This window comes from Nanorana parkeri, unplaced genomic scaffold (genome assembly GCF_000935625.1).
Source record: "Nanorana parkeri isolate BGI_ZX_2015 unplaced genomic scaffold, ASM93562v1 scaffold48, whole genome shotgun sequence".
In the NCBI taxonomy this organism is placed as follows: Eukaryota; Metazoa; Chordata; class Amphibia; order Anura; family Dicroglossidae; genus Nanorana; species Nanorana parkeri.
Window position 1 is genome coordinate 2,117,916 of NW_017306316.1, and position 20,278 is coordinate 2,138,193.

General features: G+C 39.2%; 1 protein-coding gene across 1 annotated transcript in view; it reads right to left on the minus strand.

Moving 5' to 3' along the window:
- Positions 1–20,278, minus strand: part of NOS2 (nitric oxide synthase 2) — a 49,754-nt gene that overhangs the window by 6,589 nt on the left and 22,887 nt on the right. The window contains exons 11-22 of the mRNA XM_018573586.1: positions 18,427–18,621; positions 17,107–17,189; positions 16,623–16,767; positions 14,805–14,909; positions 12,111–12,160; positions 10,333–10,507; positions 9,061–9,193; positions 7,646–7,724; positions 6,516–6,697; positions 3,534–3,697; positions 1,184–1,394; positions 709–796 (exon numbers count right to left, since the gene is read on the minus strand). Of these exons, the coding sequence (XP_018429088.1) occupies positions 709–796; positions 1,184–1,394; positions 3,534–3,697; positions 6,516–6,697; positions 7,646–7,724; positions 9,061–9,193; positions 10,333–10,507; positions 12,111–12,160; positions 14,805–14,909; positions 16,623–16,767; positions 17,107–17,189; positions 18,427–18,621 (1,610 nt within the window). The remainder of the gene's footprint in view (positions 1–708; positions 797–1,183; positions 1,395–3,533; positions 3,698–6,515; positions 6,698–7,645; positions 7,725–9,060; positions 9,194–10,332; positions 10,508–12,110; positions 12,161–14,804; positions 14,910–16,622; positions 16,768–17,106; positions 17,190–18,426; positions 18,622–20,278) is intronic.

The window sequence follows — 20,278 nt, forward strand, 5'->3', positions numbered from 1 at the left end:
AAACTGCAGGAAATAGGAGAAAGTCATTTGTTAGGATTTACATTTATCAACAGAGTGATTTCAACCTTCTTTCAAGTGTTCTTGTTGTACATACAGATATATTGATATCCTAATTTAATTTTGTTTACCTGATCTAAATGTGTTTCCTTTTTATCACTGGCCATACAGGTTTTTGATTGAAAAATTGAGTCTATGATTAAGGAAAAAATCAGCTAATGCTACTAGAAATCCTATTTTAATAACCTTTCATTAACAATATAATAAAGAAGAATAAAAAAAAAAATGTCCAGTACATAACACACTTTAAAACTCCTTAGAAAATGATCCAACATTTTTTATAAATAAAAAAAACATTCAAGGTTTTTTAACTTCAATCAAATATTAGTTGGGTATATCAAATTCTAATGTGTAAATGTGCCATTCAATTGTGGGTAGATATGAACTTGACAGTTCAAAATGTAAATTGCAAGAGTGCTTTAGCTAAGAAATAAATATTGTACAAACTATGTGACCACTATATTAAATATATATTTAAGGGCATGATAACATAAACAAAGACAAGACTGTATGTTAGGATACTGCACAGTCTAAGGTCATGTGTATATTATATGCCAGGAGATTGCACTGTATAAGGGTACACGTACATAAGATAGACTTAAGATAACACTGTATGACAGGATATTGCACATTACTATGCTCTATGCTTACCTTCTTATAAAACAAGGAACCAGTTCATTAGGACTGATGCTATTGAACCATGTACTGCACACACCATGGTGCAGAGGACCTTGACCTCCTAGAACAGGGAAAAAAATACATATGTAAACAAAAATATATTAATCTACGATTAACATTTTATATCAATTTTATAAAATAAGTGTATTTCTAAAGTTTAATTCATGCCAGCTACTTCTTTTGGTTTGCATATTTGTTAATTCTTAAATTAATTTATTATATCTATAATACTGTAGTTGTATCTGACAATTAGAGTATTAAAAAGATGCATCTGCAGACTCAAGGCTTTTATTTTTAGTCAAGCCTGCAGCTTGATTGTGATCACTATGTCATATTTGACAGTGATCACATGATTAGGAACCCCTTTGATTGGTTCCCAGATATCAGCAACAGCCTGGATTGAAAGCATATTGTGGGAGGGAAAAGGTTGATACAAGTCTATTATTACCTTTTGTTTTGTAGTCAACAACAGCCACTGTCAGATGGATCTCCCCAGGTTTCATATCCTTTGAAGAGCTTATAGAGTAGTATCGTGCCTTCAGTGGTGGGAGCTGAGTTAATACAAATATAGCAGGCACCTCCAGAGATGCAAACTCTTCCAGTACCTCAAGAAATGATGGGTAGTTGTAGGACTTCCATTCATTATATTTTTTTATGTCCTAAAAAAAGCAAAGAAATTGGCTATATTAAACAGGATATGCTGGTAAACAATTATGCCAAACTATTAAAAAGCAGATAAAATGAACAATGGAATGCAAAATTAAAAACTAATTCTCTGATGTTTTTACAATTTAATTTTTTATTATTTTATAATCCTTAAGAGTAATCACTGCTGTACAGGAACTCAAGAGAACAAAAAAGACAATTAGAGGTTAAAGAGTGTTTTTGATGAGATCCTGATGGTCAGCAGAAAAAAAGAGGCATAGCTTCAGCCCAACACTGCCTTTATGTGCTGAAGGACTAGATCAAGATTAAGGGAAATATTAAAAATGGACATTGTTATTATTATTATTATTATTATTATTATTATTATAATTATTATAATTATTATCTTATTATGAACAATTCACAGGGTCCTTAGTCCTGTGAATATCTGTGAACATTCATTTTGGGCAAATGATGGCAAAAATGAATGTTCTTACCATGGTGAAGAGACCTGCAAATAGTTTATAAATAGACCCCCTAAGTGTCTGAATGGCAGCGCTGGCCTACCTGATGATGATGCCATTTATGGTACCAGTCATTTGAGTGTTAAAATTGAACAAATTAGACATATACGTTTTGTTTTGTTCAAATTAAAATTTGGACACATTTCTTCAAATTCAGACAATCGGATGCATGCCAATTTCTGTATGGCAACAATAAAGAATTCCAACCCTTTACGTCTGGTAGGAATTTTAGGGGGTCCCCCACATCATACCAGGCCACATGCCCTCAACATGGGAAGGGTCCTTTGCCCCCCCTTTGCTGCTCTGCTAGGCTGCTGCTTGGATCAAGGGTCTAAGGGATCCTTGATCCAACCACAAGAGATTTTGGGGGAGGACACAATGTATTTTATTTATTTTTTTCGGCATGGAGTCCCCCCTTAAATTCCTACCAGACGCAAAGGGTCGGGGGGGGATCCCACGCTGTTTTCTTTTTTTTCTTTTTTATGTTTAACAACATAATAAATTTAAATAGATTCGAATGTATCCAAACCGATAACAAAAAATTTGGATCGATCCAAATTCTGAATAATGTACCGAATTGAATGTGATCCGAAAATTGAGAAACAAAACAAAAATGAATTAATACAAAATGAAGGGAAACTAATTTCTTAAGCCTTTATATGTCTAGAACAAATTAGTAATAAGTTGTAATACAAGGTAGGCAGAAGGAGAAGATTGGAAAGCTGGGCCTACACAGTGTATCCGAGTGCAACTAGAAGCTTATTCAGTAAAGTAGTGCAACCAATGCTAAAAAGAATCTGTTAAAGGAGAATTATGGGGTGAGCGAAAAACATTCATCCCCATAATTCAAGCCGACCTGTGACAAAGAAGCTGCCACAGATCTGCTCTATTGATCAGGAAGTCAGCAAACACACACCGCCGATTACTGACTTAACGATCCTCTCCCTGCAGAGAGCGATGACTGCCAATCACCGATCCCCACAGGGATTCCCCCCCCCTCCCCTCTCTGTTTCCCCAGCACTGACTGCCCGCTATATACTGAATTGTGGGTCACCAGAGGACACAGTATATGTCCTCCCGGGACCCTGAGGAGAACTATGGGCAAAAAAGGTTGCCCCTCCTTGTCTCTATCCTCACCCATGTCGCCTTCTTTACAAAACATTCATCCCACACTTAATGTTTTGACTTACTGCATTCCAAATATCTCCCTAAATAAATGGATTCACCAAGGTGTTACGCACATAAGAGATCTTTATTAAATAACAAAAATTTTCAATAAAATAAATATTGTTGGGAAAAAAGGTTGCCCCATAGTTCTCCTTTAAGTAATCTGACTACAGGAATATAGAATCTGATTGGTTGTTGTGGGGTAATTGCTCTCTGAACTACTATAGTGAATATATTCAAATGTCTGCTGGTTTTCCATATATGTGGGTGCTGTAGGAGTATTTAGCAAAATACATAAAAAAGTTATCATTGGAATAATATAATATCATGCAATTGTTATATATATATGTCACTTACATCTCAGCTGTACCTAAAATACACATACCACATGCCAGAAATAGAATGAAATGCTTAAAACCAGTGGACAATGCTAAGTGCAGAGTGAATGAACCTTGTACGTACATTGCTCAAGTCTTCCAGTCTCTGTTTATCCTTTGCATCAGCAGCCAGCAGTGACAGCTTTTTCAGAAGTAGCTGGGAGGGTGGAGTAGTTATGTCTACAAAAAAAGTCAAAGCTTGGAACAGAGAGCAAGGAGGGATTTTCTCACTGACTGTCCAGAAGTTACCTGCAAATACAACAGGGGAGGAAATCATTTAGTAGCTGTTACAAAGTGTTCCAGTCAAAGCTTCTAATTTTCATTGTCTTAAAAAGTTTGGGGAATTATTCGGTTATCCTGTTTCAGGGATACTTTAAATTTTTATAACTGACATAACCTTGAACAGTTTTGGATATCCTTCCTACAGTATATTCTACTCAGATGATTCCTTTTGCAAAGAAATATTTGTAAAAAGCTACAGGATCTTCTTTATTACTACAGTTAAAAAGGACCATCATTATTAAAATGCCTCTATCTACTGTTGCACCACTATACGTATCAGCAATTTATGTTGTACAATGTACTGTAGTTCCCTTGTTTTAACATATAAAAATGTTGGCATCTTTTCAGTGATATTTTAATCTGTTTTACAGCTTTCTTAAAGAGCATTTTATTTAATGTAGACTGTGTCCATTTTGGGTGGAGCTGGGTAGTTCAAACCTTTGATCAATAATGCTATCCTGGACTCCCGTAGGGAGAACTCCTCCCACTCTTTGAATAGAGAGCCAGGTTGAGTTATATTGTTACAGGCCTAAACCTATTGTTATATATGACTCATTAGATCAGCTATTCTCAACCAGGGTCCCGTGAAACACTATGGTTCCCCCAGAAGTGGCTAGGGGTTTCTTGAGCTCTGACTGATTGTTTTCCCATCTGATTGTACCCACATAGTTCAGTATGTAATGCCACCTAGAGTCAGAAGCATGATGCCAATGATCCTTTTAGATGTCTATAAGTGTGGAATTCTGTTCACCACTGTAAGGAGGGCATTCTTCCCACTGACCGCCAATGCAAGAAGCATTTTGTTACCCGATGAGTTGATTTTAGTAAGGGTTTCCTAAGACCTGATTTTTTTTTAGGGGTTCCTCTGGGGTAGAAGGGTTAACAAAGACTGTAGTAGAGGGTGCATGACCTAAAATGCTGTATAATAGCGATTTGTCTAGTGTCTAGTGAATTCTTCATAGGGATATACATAAGTTTACAATGGTAGCTCAGCTTAAAGGCCTGGCTAGTCCTGTTATTGTCAGGGAGATGTGATAGATATGGATAGCAGACCTGGTGGGAATTCTAACCTAAAAACATTTCCCAACATAATTAATCTCTTGAAATGCCAAATCTGGTCTCCCAAGGTCATCTGCTGTAATCTTTTCCACAGCATATATTGTAAGAATGACAGCACTGGAAATGGTTGTACCATTTAAAATTCTAATTGTTTCCTGTTGAGAAAGAAGATCTGGGGGTTTTAGAAGGGGTCCACATTTCTCATAGCATGCTCTCTATTGTCTATTATATCCATTTTTTATTGAGAGCTTCGGGAAAGCCAATTCAGCTTGTGATGATTGTTCTTTATAGAGGAGGAAGCCTCCTCCACAGGGGTATCTCAGTGCTCTTACATACTTTGGAAAACCAGGGCATGTTGCCCCCCCAGAGAACTATTGTATGGCAGAAGCTTTGATACCAAGTAAAAACTATTTGGGGACCTGGACACAAGATCCACTTCCTTGCAAAGAATTAATTTTGTTTGCTAGCCTAGTATTTATTTTTATGTGTTTGGTTGTGGACAAGCTGCTTTTGACCATGCAAACAAAAACAAGTTGTGGCTAGTTCAAAACCAAAACTGCTTTGTGGACTCTTGCTACCTGTTAATATAGCAAGGCTGCTGTCATTAATCCATGTATAATCAACCTTCAGTACTGAATGGCTAATGCTGATGGCCTCATCGTATAAACGTATTATGTCCCTCAAAGACTCAGTTCAGAGTATAATGGCTTCAGTGTTGATTGTTTTATGTTAATTTAAAGTAAGCTATATTTATGTAGCTACTCCTGTGTAACCACACACCAGGGTCATACACTTTTATTAAACGTCATTGTTTATCAACAGTATCTGTTGCACAATTTGTACAAATCTTACTTAAATATATGTATTCTCAAGCCTCTTACTTTAACTGTGTATAACAACAACTGCTCACTAACAATGGTCCTGTTGTGTCTTTGGTTTAAGTGGCTTTTTAGCAAAATAGTCTAATGACACTATAATTATTTTGTCCTGACACCTTACTATAGAGAGATGCAATTTTTTTTCCGCATTATGCAATTCAACATTTATATTGAATCAACAATAAACAGAATGAGCTTAAGCAATGTCACTTAACAGGATCAGTAGGAGTGAGCCATAATTGTGATGTCTAGGTACATTTTCAAACTGTAACAGACTCCACAGTCTGATAGATCGCAGGGAGGGGGTCAATGGTTGGTTTGCCTTGAAATTGCTTGGATGATCAGCTTGGTTCCTAAGATAAGGCTGGCACCAGGGGTGTCTAGTCACAAAACATGGGCATGCACACTTGTGTAAGTGCAGATGCATATGTACTAATTTTTAATGGGTAAATCTCTAGGTTGAGAAAAGTCTGTAACATGTAGCAACTTATTGGCATTTATTGTTGATTGCTTAACACGTAACGGCTCATGATCTTTGGTTGAGCTGTAGGGTATACTGAAATAGAAATCTGGGTAACCATTATTATGTCACTTTTTTATTGTTTTTATCAGCTATTGTATCTTCTCTTACTGTATACTTTGTGCTTTTGTACTTGGTCGGCGACACAAAATATAATACATAACAATTCTATCATTTTATGTATAATAGAATTGATTAATTTACTGCAGCTGAGAAGTCATTCTATTAGAACAAAAACATCCAAGATTATTTTTTAAATGACGCAACACTTATCTGAATATACCAAGAAGGAAGTCAAGGCGTTCACCAATACAAAACAGATTCTTACCCTGTTGGCTGCGTGTCTCCAGTCGGATGTCCTGATTGTTGGAGGGAACATCCTTCAGAAGTTTAATTATGCTGGTAACTAGATCTGGCTGGTTGCCAGGAAACACACCAACATGTTCCCCTGGCAGATACTGAACATCCTGGTAATTCTCACTAGAAAGTTTCACTAGTAGAGTGGCACGTCTGAAAACAACAAAAAAGAACTCATAATAGGATTAATTACGTATGCAGGATTTCCTTTTTCTGAGCAGAATCAACAAGTGATTTGACTGTGGGACGTCACTAGTTATCATTGTCTTTGATGCACAGTGATTGAATATTTTTATCGGAAAGCACATTGATGTATTGATGCTAAGGGATGTGGACATACATTGTAGTATTCTTGAGTATAACTGTTCTGGATGTTTCTACAATTGACGGTTATAGTATGAGCATAATTACTTGTTTTACAATGCTGGAGAAGAAAGGGCAAAACAGAATTAGGACACATTCTAGAACTAAATGTACTCATAGAGAAGTGAGGATCACTATGCCTATGGGTACACACAGACAGCCCTGACTATTTGATCCTGGGGGAACAGGTAACCATCTTGGCTAGAAAGTTTTCAACCTATCACTCCCAGAAAAGGCTGGTGTCAGGGAGATCCCATTCTCCTACAAATGTATTAACATGTGAGCTCAGGGGATAAAGTACATTGTAGCAAAGCTATGGTTTAAAAAAGGGGGGGGATGAGTGTCAGTGACAGGGGAGATGAAGTACTGGTGGGGCACATTACCGGGGGGGAAGGTGGCGCTGCTGGTAGTGCACTGTACCTCTGGCTTTGGCACTGTCCAGTGCCCAGCTCACCGACGTCACTGGTTGCCAGATGATGGAAGGGAGGCCAGTTCAGCTCCTGACAACTACCGTAGTGACGTCAGTGAGCTGGGCAGGATGCCAGCCAGACTGTCCCAGGTTGCTAAGAGCTCTTGGCAACCTGGGATACTGTGGCTGGAAAAGGGACAGCAGGCACACTCAGGCTGCCTCGTTTTAGGAACGGACATAGTTAATTAATTGCCTATTCTGTTATAAACAGAAGCAATCCTGAATGTTATGTATGCTTGTATGAAAACTATAATGGAAAAATAACTTACCCAGATTCATCACTTAGCAAATTCTGCCTTGATTTTAGCTTCATTTTCAGGATATTTCTTGAATGCAGTTTGGAGAGCGCTACAAAAAACAAAGCCACATACTTTTTAGTGGAGAAAAGGCAAGCGATGGGCAGAATATGTAATCGTTTACCTATATGTTAGTTCATGGAGTACAGTTTCAATAAACTAAATGAAAAAAGCTGTAAAAAATAAATCTAAGAAACTCTATCTATATTTCATAGTGTTATCCATATTTTTAATAAACATTTCTGCCTCTGTAACACAATACTTTTAGTCTCTTCGTTCTCATTCTGAGCCATTATAATAGGCACTATATACGCTGTTTCCTCAGTTTACAGAGCCCACACCTTTTCCTGACCTCTGCTATTAGACAGATGTTAAGCAACAATGAGCCAAGTGTACAGAAAAGAATGGTGCAAAGGGAAACATGAAGTACTTAGAAACATGTTTGCTGCCTTTCCTAGCAATTCCCAACAAGAAGCATGTGTCCTGTGTCTTTAGAACTGAAAGCCAGTAGGTGCAATAACCTGGGAAATGTTAGCTGCAAAGTATTTGTGCCTTGTCATGTTCTCTTCCCTGCCCTTTTGCTTTAATGAGAAACGGTTCTGTGGGTTCTCTGTGAAGAATGGTTGGGTGCACGCTGCATAACCTCCTATGCCTCTCAGTGGCTCAAAAGAATACTTATTTTGGGTCTTCAAATCAGGAAACCTTGATCAGAGTACCTCCGAAAAATGTGAATTTCTTACCACATTGCAAAAATATAGGAAGTTCAAAAGGAAAACACCCTAGTTTAACAGACAAATGTATATATTTTTTATCCTAGTTATAATCTTCCTCACTTGCTGACCTTGCTACCTTAATACCTACCTTTTTCTTTTTTTTTTCTATATTCTGACACGGAGCTGTGTCAGAATAGAAAAAAAAATAAAAAAATTTGCCCATTGGAATGCATTGCTAGATTCCTATTGGCTATTTCAATTTACAATAGGCAGTAGTAAACTAGCATTGTACCCGCCCTCTGCTGATGGACCTGATGGAGAACTGCAGCAGAGGGCGGGTACAATGCTAGTTTACTATTGGCTATTGTAAATTGAAATAGCCAATAGGAATCCAGCAATGCATTCCAATGGGCAAAACTTTATGTATTTTTTCTGTTCTGACACGGCTCCATGTCAGAATAAAAAAAAAAAAGAGAAACAGGAGTGTTTCTCTCCTTGGCGGCCGGAAGCGGGAGACTCCCGGAGCGCCAGGGAAGGAGAATCTATGTAGAAAGGAAGTTATAAGCATAAAAATAGATACAAACTAACAATAACAGGGGGAAATAGTGTACTGTAGTGACTAAAACTATTTTACAAATTAAGCTTCACAAGTTGTCTTTCTGCATATGGAAATACCTTTGGTGTAATCTAAAGGCTGAGTTTCTTTCACCAGACGATAGTTTTCTGCATTCCAGGTTTCAGTTGACGTATAACATTTTGGCAGTATAATGTTTTGTCTGTCTCTAATCTTGAATGCTTCACAAGCAACCTAGAAGACATACAAGAAAGCCAAAGGACAATGTCACAGTGATTTAACAGTGAGTTAAAGTGAAAGTCAATGCAAATTGTATATATTATTACTCCTTTGACTTCAGTAAACTAGAAAAATGGTATGGGTTAATAATTTTTTTATAAAGTGATTACACTCTGTACTTCCTTGTTACAGAAGGTCTCAAAGTAAAATTGCAAAATATATTAACATCAGTATCATTTTAGAAAATCTGCAACCAGTTGTCTTAGACTGACTATGTCACATTGATGACATAGGGGTCTATTCACAAAGCTGCCAAGTGAATGACCGATCTGAAGTGAAGTGAGCCGAACACTGTTCGGCTATTCACTTTAAACCATGCTCTGCTGAGTTTCCAACTTCTTAAAGGAGAACTATGGGGTTAGGGCTTTTCCCCATAGTTGTCCTAAGGGTAACGGGAGGACACAAACTAGCATCCTCCCATCACCCAAAGCTCAGTATACTGAGGCGCTGCAGCCGGAACGGATCCAGACAATTATGTCTGGATCCACCCAGTGGATCCAGACATAAGTGACTCCACCCAGAGTGACTCCACCCAGAGTGACAGCTGGCTCTGCCTATCTAGAGGCAGAGCCAGCTGTACCCGCCCCCTCCCCCGTCCGTTCCGCCAGTCAGCGCTGGAGGATTGGACAGGGGAGGGGGGAATCCAGTCCCTTCCCTGTCACGGCTCTCTGCCGGCACAGGATCGAGAAGTAGAACGAGCGCCGGTATGTGTTTGCTCACTTCCCGATCTACTGAGTCGACCTGTGACAGTTTCATTTTCACAGGTCGGTTCAGATTATGAGGCTGAGTGAAAAACACTCACCTCATAATTCTCCTTTAATCATGCTCATGCATCCCCCTTGGGTGGACCTTGCTTTAAAACACCCTCTGCGCTGTTCCCAACTCCAATCTGCTGCACTGCTCCCGGCCTTCTCTGTTCACAAGCAGGATGCTGCAACTAAGCTTCTCCAGAGCTGCAAAGAGAAGAAGCTGGTTTGGAAGTCCTCATCATCTAGCTACAAATATAGATAAATACTGACTGAACTTTCTGACTTTGGTAAGCAATATTTGCAGGATAGTATTGGCATGTTTCTTTGTTAGTTTTTATTTCTTACCGTAAAAGTGTGAACAGCCCATGATAAAAAAGATTCTTCTTGTCCATTAAGCTCATCCCCTTCACCAGTTAGGCTAATCTGGGAGGCACCAAGCTGTGACAACTTCTGGTCCATGGTATGGGCAAAAGCACAAAATTGTGGATACATGCTGGAGCCAAGTCCAAAAACTGCGTACCTAATGTAAAAAGCAGCAATTATTACATACTCCTAGCATACACTTTAATAGACAATATCCCTTTTAAAGAAGTTGTTTTTTAAAGACCTTTATAGTGGTTTCCATATGGATAAATACTTATGTGCAGGCCCACTCCTGAGATCTTCACAGTGCATCCCTGCCTGATAGCACATAAACCTTTCTTTAGACATAACCCAGAGCAGATATTTTCCTTTCATGTTTTATACTCCCTCCATTTTCAGTTTTCAGTGGAGCCATGCATTTGACAGTAAATTTCAAATGGCTGATGTTGGCCATTTCCCATTTAAAACTAGGAATGTTGGCCGATATTTTCTGTTACCTTCAAATGGAACCTGTTACTTGCTGACTTGTATTTTAATGTGCAGGCTTAATTGCAGTCATGATCCCGGTTTCGCAAGTAGTAGTCAACAAGTAGTGGCCAGGAACAAGCATGCAGCCAAGAATATTTGCAAATTTTCATTGCATGCATAATTAACCTTTAAATTATCTTAACTTTTTTCCTTAGAGGGACATTTTACAACTGCCTGTCTCACTAAAGAAGAAATCTCACCTATTTTATCCACCAGTTGACCAAGTGCATAAAGCATTTGGTTCCATTCAGATCAGTGACCTCATTGCAAAATGAAACACCTCTTTATTTATATTAATGCTCACTGTAACTCCATCACACAGCCCAGACAGCACTGATTTTTCACTCATAAAAGATCATTCAAGTAAGTACACAGCTGTACATGTGCTTGTAAGTACACAGCTGGCAGATAGATAACAGCCCTGCAGCACCGAGTGACCTTCATAATGTGTTGGCCCCAAGAGCACTGATCATTTATGCAAAAAAGATCACTCAGTACTGCAGGGCTATGCTCTATCTGCCAAAGCTATATTTACAAGCAGTCCCAGCAGATAGATCACATAGTGCTGTCAGGGCTGTGTCATACACTGTACTGGCTCCAACAGCACTGGTTGTTCATTCATAAAATATCACTCAGCACTACATGATCTATCTGCCAGGCTTATTGTAAACACACAGCCTTAGCCTGCAATGCTGAATAATCTTTTATGAATGGCAGCGCTGGTCTCCAGAGCGGCCCCTGCTACCAGAGGCTAATACTGTCACTTAAAACCTCCTTTCTAGCTAGCACCATGGTCAGACAGGGGTGCTTAAACTGTCTGATTACGCTGCTTGGCAACAGCACAACGGATTTAAACAGGACCAAGTGCTATATGCACTTGATCCCCATGTGAATTAAATAACAATTAAACATTTTTAGTGAGACTTCATCTTTAAGCCAGGATTAGCCTGGTGAGATGAAATGCAATTATGATTTTATGATTCTATGAAGGCCTGGAAACCTTTCTTTCAAGCTGTTCAGGGTTTACAACATAAATGGACTAATCCTGTCTGCAGATGCTCATAAGCTAGAGAATATGCACTCACTTGTGAAATTAAAGCATGTTGTGCACAATTTGGCATGCCAATTAAGGTTTTTTGCAGTCCTGCTACTATAGAATCATGTGATAAGGAAAACGTATCCTAAAGTTGAATAAGGAAAAATACATTGTTACATGTATTATTCTTACATACCTTACTTTGCTGTGGAGTTGTTTCATATTAAACAATGATTTCTTGAATTTCTATAAAATAAAAATAAAAAGGGGTAAAAAGTCAGTGAATACCTTGTTTATAGCTGCACTGCTCTATCTATCTATCTATCTATCTATCTATCTATCTATCTATCTATCTATCTATGTATCTATCTATCTATCTATCTATCTTTTTGATACTGACAACTGTGGACATGCTTTGCTCTTGTCTGAAGCAGACTTCTGACATTATGCTCCACTCCTTCCCCAGTCTGAAACTCCAGGCTGCTTTTTAACCCTTTCATGATCATTCTGGCCTAGATGCCCAGGCCAAATTTACCATCAACAATATGTGTTAGTTAACCTAGCAATAACAATATGACGACTAATTTGCATAACGAAATATTTTGTATATTTATTTTAGGAACAAATAAGGCTTTTGTTTGGTTAATAAATAAAAACCTGCTCTGTTTTTCTTATAGGCTAATAAACCTGATCTTCTTTTTTTTTCTTTTTAAACATTTTTTTAAGTGTAACATTATTTTTTAAAAGTGCAACTGATTTTGACAGTTACACTATTAAAATGCATGTAAACCCTAATAATGAACGCTGATTTATTCCTTTTTGATCTGCTAAATATACATTTTAAAGTGCGGTGTTATATTTTATAATATATGTTTTATTAGTGCAAAAAAAGGGATGGGGTTGAGAAAAGATCTGTATTCTTTGTAATGCATCAGAAACTTAGTAGGCAGGGCTGACAACATGTGCTTTTGAATGCAGAGCCATAAATACACTGTAGGAAATGTTCTATAACTGGAGCAGACAGATTCTTGAGCAGTTGTATATGACAACCAATCAGCTTCAATATTCAGTTTGTCCAGTTAAGCTTTGGAAATGATACATAGAAGCTGAATGGTTGCCCCGCACAGCTGCTCCAGATTTTACCTGCTCCAGTCTTAGTAATTTCCCTTCACTGAGTTGTCAAGTCAAAGAGGATGGTAGGAACACACTATTAGGGCTATTCACAAAAGGGCGAAGAGCTGGGAGAAGGCAGGAGAAGTGAACAATCTAGGATAAAATACCGTATTTTGCGGTCTATAAGACGCTCCGGACGATAGGACGCATGGCTTCTGTGACAGAAATTCTATGACAGAATTTCTTTAACAGAAGCTGCAGTTAGTGACTGCTGAGACAGGTGGCGCTGTCTCAGTAATCACACAGAGCAGACGAAGAACGTCGTTCTTCGTCTGCTCAATGGGCTCTATGGTGAGCTCCTATGGGGGATCGTGACGGGTCACAGTCCCGCAGAGGAACGGGGGACCCAGAAAACCTCGGCGGGGGGCGGACACTATCGCCGATGCCGCCGCCGCTCGATTTAATACAAGGGATCTACTTAGATCGCTTGTATTAAACGAACAGCGGCTCCCACTGCACATTCAGCTCTGCTTGTCAGGAGCAGGGCTGAATGTACAAAAAGAAACTACTCGCCCGGCGCCCGAAACTGCATGTCCTGGGTGTCGGGCGATAGGTATTCGCTCCATAAGACGCAGGCACATTTTCCCCCTCCTTTTGGGGGAAAAAAAGTGTGTCTTATGGAGCAAAAATACGGTAGCTGAACAGGAAAGTGAACTGAATTGTAGAATTTTTCCAAATCTGCTATTTTGGCCTAGATTGTTCATTTCTCCTGCCTTCTCCAAACTCTTCACCCTTTTGTGAATAGCCCTGTATATTTCAGGCACATCCACAGTTATTTTTCTGTGCTTGCAGTGTGTTAAAAAGGGATAAACATTGGGAAATGTGCATGAATTGCAGATATATAAGATTGTTTTTTCTTTATCTCCTTCACATATGCTTTATTAGATAACATTGCAGATGGACACTGATGCCTGAAGGTGGCTAACTTCACTTGCAGGCTAGAGGCTTTTATTTTTCTCAATGAAGCCTCCAGCCTGCATGTAATCACCATGTCTAAGCTGACTTAGGCAGTCTGATTGGTTCCCAATTATCAGTGGGGACCCCTGCTGTCAGTGACAGCCGAGATTGGGAGTTAGCACCGGGATGAAGTTGCAAACGTGAGGATGTTTATTACCATATCCTCAGCATAGGGCGCCATACTGAGGAATGATGATAAGCAGATTGTGGGTGGGATAAGGTTAATGGTAAAAGCTTTATTTTTATCATTCATTTATTCATACAGATTGTAAAGTTACTGATCGGTCCACTTTAACTAACTATTATAGTGCTCAGCCTTTCAATCCAGAAAACACTTGTGGTCATAGTGCGAGCTCCAGAACTCAGACACCAATCCTGCCTACTGATATTTCAGAAACTTTTATTCAGCATTCAGTAAAAAGAATTTAGAGCCAAGGGCATTCAGGTACTAAACTCAACAAAGCAGTGGAATCACTTTTTCCAAAATTTAGGACTTGGGTCAGTATTCTGTAAGTGCAATCTTTTGTGGATTTTTTTTACTAGAAAAGTCAAAGTATGCACAGGAAATGTCCTTTACCTCACAGCAAAATTGAAATGTTTTCTTTTATACCCTAAAGTGTGCTGTAAAAACAGCAATATGTAAGTGCTACACCTATTTCCTGAGCTCTTTTGCATACATGTTTGTATTTTTATGTCATTGTTCTTTAAAGTGCTGATTTTCATTACTTGACTTCCATCCAAATATTTATATGCATCTTACCTCACCATTACCAGGGCAGCCGCCATTTCCAAAAGTACTTGTAACTACTAGAAGGAGAGTTTCTTTGTCTAGATTGCTGACATTGTAATCTTCCATGCAGATAACCTAAAGGACCCATATATTAAAAAAAAGTTTAGTCAGTTCAAATGAATACATAATAAACAACAGTGAGAGGTGGCACTTACCATTAACATGGTATGGCCTATGACACAGATTAGGTTTGGGTATAAATGGGTAAATTGATGTTTTTCTTGATAATTTAATTTGCAAATATTACCGCAAGAGCCAGCAGATAATAGCCACACCCACAGCTCGAAACAGGTAGTTGTACTCCAGATTATCTTCAGGGACATAGGGATAGAGGTCATATCGGTTAAACCTGGAAGAAGGCCTGCTATCCGGAAAGACTATAGGCCGCTATGTCACTCATACTGTTTATAAAGTGTATATTTCTTCAGATATGCATCATACTGCCTATCTAAATGTGTTTTTTCATTTTGTAAAGAGCAGGAAAAAGTTACAATTTGTCAGGTTTTTACTGTCTGTGACTCCCTGCCCTTCTGATGCCCGAAAAAGTGTAGGAATGTGTTACCCAACCCCCTCAGCAGAATATTGGGTTCAAAGACTCCCTGTATTGCTCATGTGTCAGTTACTGTTGAGAAAGCTGAAGAGCTGGAGATATGTTGGAGAGACTGTGAGGGAGGTGAATACAGGGAGTCATGTCTGTCATGCCAGCTGACCAACCCCTGGTGAGTTTGTCATCAGTGGGTTGGACCAGGCTCTGACAAAACAGCTGAGATCTGTTTTGGAAGGGTTCTTACGAAGTCCTTCTATCTGGGGAGAGTAGCTGTCGAGAAGGTTGTGGATGGACTAAGGCCCCAGGACTGGCGGCCAGGCCTAGAGGGTGTAACCCTCTGTATGCAGGATGTGTGTCTGGAGGCCATGTGAGCATGATGTATTTTAGATATAGTCAAACTAGTGGAACAGAGAAATAGTCAAACGTTCTGTTTGGTGGCTGCTGCACTCCAGAAAAAACTTTGTGATCCTTGTGGATCTAGAAGTGTGGGCTGAAGCTTGGCTTTAAAAAATTCTGTTTATCATAAAAGGTTATCTTTTTCTGCCAGTGACAGGACTCCTTGAACCTCAGAATGTCTGGTGGGTCATCATTGTTATCTTTATAAGCCTGGTCTTTACTAGTCAGTCTTGTACTCTAGAAGATTTTGTTCTTACAATGTTTATACTGTTTATTGTACAAACCAACCAGAACCCTGCTATGAAACCAGCCCTCGTCACTACAGCTATGGTGGAACTACAAATCCCATGAGGCATTGCAAGACTCAGGCGAGAATCCCACAGCTGAGGCATGATAGTATTTATAGATTCACTACAGCTGGAATTGCAAGGTTGCCTACCCTTTTATAGAGTCACCACAGTTGAAATGTCAAAGTTGCCTACTCTTTCCCTAGAAAGAACGTATTAAGAGTAGCACAGGCTTATTACATCATTTTTGTGTCTTTCCGAAGCAAGATTTTTAAAGAACTATTTTAGAAACTGTCAAATGCAGAAATCACTTGCCATGTACAGACCTGGTTGGCTGCCAAGGTCGGGGATGCCACTGGGCAGCACCACAAAGGTGCACAACTACTGAGCTTAATGTGAACCACTTCAGCATAAGAAAGTGTTTATTGCATTGAATTAGTAATCCCACTCTTTTTACATAAGGGCTCATCAAATGAAAATCACACTTGTGTTGTACTTAACCACAAAATGGCCACCCCCATTGCCGCCAGTAGAAAATCTATGTTTTACTTTATTTACCTTAGCATTGAAAGCAAAGCTGAATAATGTCTGCAATTTTCTTGCAAATGTCTCTGATTTTCCCGTCTCTGTGGCATACAGGATTGTGGCCTTCATCCTGGCAGCCATAGATTTCCTCGCAAGTGTTGAAGCAAAGAACACAGCCCTGAAACATTAAGTACATAAGTTAAACATGTCAAATACTGGCAGCACACCGCAGATCAATCCCCCAATTATTTCTGCAAACTGATTAATAGTTTATTTCCTAAGGGCTCAGCAGCATGTACATCCATAATACACGACTGCCAGCAAAGATGGATATAGACATTTATCGCAATTCATCAGCAAACTCGTTCCATTATTGCAAAGCTGAAAACTCCCTAAACATTACAAGTCTATTGACTTGTCAGAGAGGATGAATGTGACTGTGACCACTGAATGCCACCACAAGTGGAAAGGCTTGGCTACAATTCACATATCAGTGGTGACAATCTTAGTCTCTTACTTGGCAATAACACTGAGCTTGAATTCTTTCTTCTTAGGTTTTCGCCTTTCGTCATGCCACACGTGCGTTTTCCAGGCATCAATCTGCAATAAAATGTTAGGATATAGCATTTATAAAGCCATGTATATATTTAGGTAGCATAACAAAACATTTCAGGTTTCTGTTACCAACATAACATTTTCCAGACCAATTACATTCAGTCAGCTGTAAACTTGAAAAAGAAAAAGAAAATAAACCAAATCACCACAAGCAAGATCGCTGACATAAGGAGGAGTTAAACTAATCCTTTTTTAAACATATTGAGGGGGATTTATCAAAACTGGAGCAGATCATACCTGTAACAGCTGTGCATGGTAACCAATCAGCTTCTCCTTCATTTTTAAGTCTTAACTAAACAAACTGAAGAGAGAAGCTGATTGGTCGCCATGGGCAACTGCTCCAGATTTTGTCTGCTCCAGTTTTGATAAATTGCCCTCATTGATTTTATTCAAGAAAAAGTTTGTTACAAAAGCATGGAAACGTACATAATGTGACATGAACAAAGAATTCATAAAAAATATACCATATACATGGGTCATGAAATATGAATCATAATATGCTACCTGTCAGTTTTTCAGGCAGATTTGATCAGAAGCCCAATGTTAGTCTATCGGATCTAAATGGACGCAGAAAACAGAACGGGCCTGATTGTGATGGATCGGGGGTAATCTGATGTATAGGGACACGTCCAGCTCCCCATAGACCTAACATGGATGCTGGGACACAGTGCTGTCACTTGGTAAATCGCCGTTTAAGGTGATGTCAGTTGGGGGGGTGGCGGGATGTTGTCATGGAATGGTCAATGGGGGGTAGGTGTGCATAGCTGATTTGTTCGAAGGGGCAGATGCCAGCCCATGTTGTCGGCGGCTCTCTCTAGCATCCCACCCAGCTCACTGATGTCACTGGTTGCTATATCAACAATCAAATTAAAATTTCAACTTTTTAACTTTGAGAATCTTCTTAGTAATTACATAAATTTGTTTTCATCAAGCTGCCTACAATAGGTGTGTCCACTCCTGCTTGTGTTCACATCACCAGCTTGCCAACAGAAGAAATGGCATAGACTGGTGCTTTACAGCAATGTTGGAGGAAAAACCAAAGTACTAAACAAGTAGGCTGTGCTCCTTTTATTAATTTCAAGACAATGTTGTCTGCACAGCACCCTTATAAATCACCTTTCCATTTCTGTGCTGTAATTTTCTAGTACGGATTTACTCTGGCTGGTGACTGGCTGATACTTTGATAAAAGGGGCTCAACATGGTGTGCCACACTTTTCCTACCTGATAGTAGTAAAAAGGGCTCAGAATATAGTTGAGCATTTCCTGGTGAAACACAGTGGTGATGCTCCCTGACACTGGAGGCACAATCCAAACCCAGTCCGCTGGGCAGCCTCCCCGCAGCTTGTATTCATTATCCATGTGTTTGATGAAAGACTCTGCTGCAGAATGGTGATCCATTATAGTTACATTCTGTTTCTGAAATGTACAAAATGTAATTAAAGTCATTGTGCTCTGACTTCCGTAAACCTTCTATATGATTACTCTTCTTGATGATATATAGCCAAGTTTTCAAGAATGCAATAAGTGCAGAAAAGCAAGAACTGTAGCATTATATCATTCATAAATACATGTAACAGTTAAAATAAGAGACATTGCCAAGTAGCTTATAATCAAAAAGCATAAGGGAGAGATGAGTAAGGTAAATAAAATTTAGTCTAATGTTGACTGCACAGGATGGTCATGTAGGCACCATCCAACTGCCCGAAGGCTTTTATTTCCAAAGGTGTTCACATCATCATGCATGCTTTGATATCCTTCTTCAGTGGATAAATTAATCCTCTGTGAAGTATGAACCTGGAATTTCATGTACAAAATGTGCATTTTAGTATTTGTATGCAACATGAAAAAGATGCTTCCAGCAGGGAAAAGGTTAAAGCTAACCTTCAGCTCAAGTTCCTCTGGCAAGGGAAATATGGAGGCTGCCACTGCTGACCATCTTCTAAAAATGCTAGTGTCTTATAAAGTATGAAGCCTGAGACAATGAGGAAGTAGAATTCTCACATGGAGGTCATTAATAACAGCCAACGTGTTTTTCTCAGGATTAGTTTCTGCTTAGCACACAAATAAATATGATTCCCTACTTGAATAAATAGCACAGTGTTTTTTTCTTTTTACAAAAAAAACCTGAGTGTGTGAAAAAGCCAAACAGTCCCCAAAAAGCGCACCAGTAGGCCTGTTAGCCAAACACCTTTAACGTAGTTTTAAACCCTTCCTTTTTTACATTAAAGTATTTATATCCAGCATGAAATGTGCACTGCCACCATGAGGTTTTTTTTAACAAATAAATGTCCCCAATCACTTACAATTTTGCTGCTTCCCCAAACTTACAATCAGGGAGCATGCACAGTAGATGTCACATGACCCCCAGCATAATGCTTTTAAAATATGCAATAAACAATTTATATGCCCATTTTTAAGAATACAATGCTGCTATATGAAAAACACATTATTACAATAGATGAATGGCCAACGCTGTATTGGAAGCCACTGCCAATCGATTCTCTCGGAGGAGTGGCTTGCATTCCTGGGCTTTGGCGTTTCTTGTTCGTGTCAATGCACGGAGCACCGACATGTCAGCCTTTAGACTCAAGTGGGAGGGTGCTCACAAGGGTGGCTAAATTGGGGCTCCAGAGGACACTGTAAGGCAGCGTAGCCACCGTAAGAACAGAAACTAGGGGGAGTTACATTTCTAAGGCAGATTGCAGAGATTGTAAGTGCACTAGAAGTATGATGCTATGTATCATGAAAGACTCTGCTGCAGAATGGTTGTAAGTGCAGTAGAAGTATGATGCTGTGTATCATGTTTTAAATGAAGGGTTTAAATACATTTGAAAAATTAAAGTAGAATTTGAACTATATGAAACACATACGGGTCTATTCACAAAGCTGCCGTAGGCAGCCGAGTGAAAGACCGATCTGAAGTGAAGTGAGCCGAACACTGTTCGGCTATTCACTTCAGGCTGGTACGGCTGATTTCAGCCGTACATCGGCTGAAATCAGCCGTACATCGGCTCACTTCGCGTGGCTTCGGGTCGGCCGAACATGCTGAGCATGTTCGGCCACCCGAAGTGCA